Source organism: Nannochloropsis gaditana (genome assembly GCF_000240725.1).
Source record: "Nannochloropsis gaditana CCMP526 unplaced genomic scaffold scaffold099, whole genome shotgun sequence".
Taxonomy (NCBI): Eukaryota; class Eustigmatophyceae; order Eustigmatales; family Monodopsidaceae; genus Microchloropsis; species Microchloropsis gaditana.
Window position 1 is genome coordinate 4,727 of NW_005803854.1, and position 3,532 is coordinate 8,258.

General features: G+C 52.1%; 1 protein-coding gene across 1 annotated transcript in view; it reads left to right on the forward strand.

Annotated features, from left to right (window-relative positions):
- Positions 1-2,393: 2,393 nt before the first annotated feature.
- The window catches only part of NGA_0569210 (uncharacterized protein), a gene marked incomplete at its 3' end in the record, with an annotated part of 1,632 nt that continues 493 nt past the window's right edge, over positions 2,394-3,532 (forward strand). Inside the window, exons 1-3 of the mRNA XM_005855779.1 lie at positions 2,394-2,740; positions 2,812-2,849; positions 3,041-3,532. The exon at positions 3,041-3,532 is cut by the window's right edge and continues 233 nt beyond it. Coding sequence (XP_005855841.1) covers positions 2,639-2,740; positions 2,812-2,849; positions 3,041-3,532 — 632 coding nt within the window. The 5' untranslated portion in view covers positions 2,394-2,638. The remainder of the gene's footprint in view (positions 2,741-2,811; positions 2,850-3,040) is intronic.

Sequence of the window (3,532 nt, forward strand, 5' to 3'; positions counted from 1 at the left end):
GATAATTTAAATTGCCTAATAAGAAGACATGGTGGTACTGTAAATGCGTGTCGAAAAGCTCGTGTTCACCATTGAGTCGCAATTTCCGAAGCATGGCTGCCACATGTCTCGCGCGGTAATCATCATCATAGCTGTACTGATCCCGTTCAGGGAGGTGAGCATTGATAACTGCAATGGATTGATCATAAAAACGGAAGCTCAATCCGAGCAAACCCTTAGTGCCTGTGCAAGTTGCCCGGATGGGGCGCTCGTTTACTCCTATCAAACGGAAGGCGCCAGACTCGACATCGACCGTACGAACAAAGAGCATGAGAGCCGACTTGGAGGCGTGCGTGGCATCGTTTAGCTCCGCTGTTGCCACAAGCGAGAACTTAGCGTTGCCCCCTAGCTGCTTGTGAACGGCTTCCCGCAGATGTAAAAAATCGGTGCTTCTCTGTACCGCGATTGCATAGATATGGTATCCGCCTGCAGGAATCCAATGCTCCAAGCCCTCCGCCAGCAAGTTTCGGGATAAAACAGACAGCAAAAGATTGTTCTTAGGCAGGGGCTCGCAAGCCAAGTCGAAAGTGGTAAGAAAGATGCTATGCGAGTGAAGCGCTGGGTTGGAAATTGCCTGAGAAGAATCGGAAACTAGCGCCCGCCTCCACCACGAATGAGAGGTTCCCCCGCCCACCGCTGTATCTTCTCCTGGCATTGGCGTTGATATCCACTGCGAAGAGAATCGAAGCCTATCTATCGCATCTCTGTACGAATCACCGAAAAAGGCACCCACAACGCGAGGACAACAACGACACATCCACTTAGTCGCACCAAGACTTTCAGGGAAACTGTAGCAAAGCGCATCGACAAATGCCATCGCCAGATTCCACTGTCAGACGATGAAGCATATAGTGATATAAATAAGATCATGAAGGGTGAGCAATCATTGTGAAAGGTGAAGAGAGAACGCTATTGCTTATCTGTAAAGCTTGCTTACCTGAAGCAAGAAAACAGCCGCAAATGTGCGCACGTACGAGGGTACCACCATCAAACCCCAAAGGACACAAAAACTGAACGTGACTAGCCATAGGCGTAGTTGTAGCCGTCGAGAGCTCATTGGTAAGGGCCGTTCATCTTTTCTCAGAATAAAAATGGTGGAAATGTTGAAGTAGGCCACTAACACCCAGCAGATCGGGAGCAGAAGCCACCGGTCAAGCAGAAATGCAAGGGCTGCGTCGCCGTCTTTCTTCCAAAAGGTTGTCAAGAAACAATGTGAGTGCCGTGTCAGGCCAACAGTTCCTTCAAAGGCAGGAATCAAAGTCAAGCCTGCGGCAAGGAGGCAAGTGGCCAGAGCAACGGGGAGGAGATCACGACAGAGGACATAGACGGGCTGGCGGTGGTACACCCACGACCACATTTTCCAAGCGATCACTACGTGCCACATACTATTCTGCAAGTCTAGCCAGTAAGTTATAATGCCCAAAGGCCTGCACCATTTGTTGGCTTCTTCCAGCCTCAGAGTCCCATTGCTTGGAAGGGCACCATCGTTCAGCGCCGCCACAACCATACCAAAGAACCAAAAGATACATTGCAAGAGCTCAATTGTGAGTAAGGCACCAATCTATATAGAATGGAGTAGAGACAGATATATTTGGATAATGAAAAGCGTCAATGCGAAATCAGATCGACTCCCAACGCTATAATTGCTCTGATCGTACCTCATACTCAGACAAAGGGGGAATAGATTATGTTAAGGAAAACTGCTCGCTAGATTTAAGCGGATAATCTTATTAACTAGATCCATGCCATATCTTCCATGCCGGGAGGCTTACCAAAATATGGGAAAATTTACAAATCGGGCTTAATAATCGCGAGCGAAAGGAAGCTAGAATGGACAGCAAAGTGGGACCGCCCACCAGGAATGATAGTAAAATCAGTAGAAGGTTTCGAATGTAGAGAATGCGGGCCTCAGTCAAAGAAAGATGACCTAGCATCTCCTGTCTACCAGCTATCGCGTTCACCATTATCCAATTTCTTCCTGACAAAATAGGTAGGAAATTACAAAAATGAGTTTCATAATGCCATTGAAATCTGCATGAAAGGTGTTCCTCGCGAGCCTTTATCCTCCAGTGTCTAGAATGATATTTTTCCCATCTCCCATCGTAGGACGTTGAGGCCCTGCGTGCGTCAAAACGAGACAATAAAGCGCCTGGGGGTCGTGCGAATGCTGGGGTAGGAGGTTAGTTTTCTGTCGCTCTTGGCGACGGGATCTGTCGAGGAAATACAACGCGCTCCCCTGGCCCGCCCGCGCCCGCTGCCATCTTAGGGTCTGTGGTTGTCAAGGAGCATGCCAGGGTGTATGTGATATGGTGGATATGGTTGCATCGTGCGCCAGTTAATAGATTACACACATCACAGCAACATCGCGAGACCGAGGTCCTTCAACCCTGCCGACAACCTCAACATCAGCACGCCGCCTCCCTCCGCTGCAGTGCCTCGACCCCCTGTACTTATTTCCTCCGACGATCATGAAGCATCCACCCTTTCTGTCATTACGATTGGCTATAGTTTTCCAGTTTCTAGTAAATTTTAGATCTGACGTGGTAGCTTTCCACCTTCCCGGTGGAAACCTCTATCGCGTCGGTGGGAGGACATACACATGTCCCGTGACTGCTCCGCAGCTTCCCTCCTTGGACACGCTGTATTTCGCGAGAAGCGTCCCAAGAACAATCAACATAGTCACCTCGACCTCGACCGACAGGTATGTCTCGAATGGCACGCCCATGCTGAAGTTGCCCCTGTGTCCTTGTTTTCTTCCTTCGCCCCATTAAGATTTCAGCTTACCGCTTCTCTCTCGAGGCCTTCTACTCGTGAGCTTTGTAGCGGTCGACATCCCGCATCCGCCTCATGTCGTGAAACTTCCATCCCTGCGTCTTCTCCAGCTTCTTGGCCATATCATCTCCCTCTTCATCTGTTCCTGTCTGAAGTCCACCGCTACATCATATCAAGCGCCTACAGCGGTCTCACCTCCCAAAATACTCGCACATGATTCTCCCCACAGCAGCAAGAACAATGCCTTTGGCACTGCTCCCCCCGCCCCCACCTCCCTCCCCTACCCCAGGCTCGGGGACGTCGTGCTCTTCCCCGGGAAGTGGGTGGGCGACACGGGCATCGGGCAGATCCGATTCCTGCAGCTGACAGGGGACGGGCGAGGCGGGAAGGAATGGATCGCCGACTTGACCCCCTTCAAGGACGTCGGGGAAGACCTGTACCGTGCAGAGAAGGGGGCGCGGGCCCGGACCTTCCCCGTGAGCGCCCTCCAGCCCCTCTCGCATTTCTACATCGGCAGCTCGGACGCCTTCAAAGTGCCGCACAAAGAGGAAGCGGGAGGGGAAGGGATGGGGCGGAGGCGGGAGCCCGTGAGGATGGCACCCGGCTACAGGACGGAGGGCTTCTCCCTGGCGCCCGCCAAGGTGGACGCAGAGGCTATGGAGGCGGCGAGGAGCAAGTACCGGGACTTGAAGCGGCGGATCCTGACGGACACGGCCGCCTT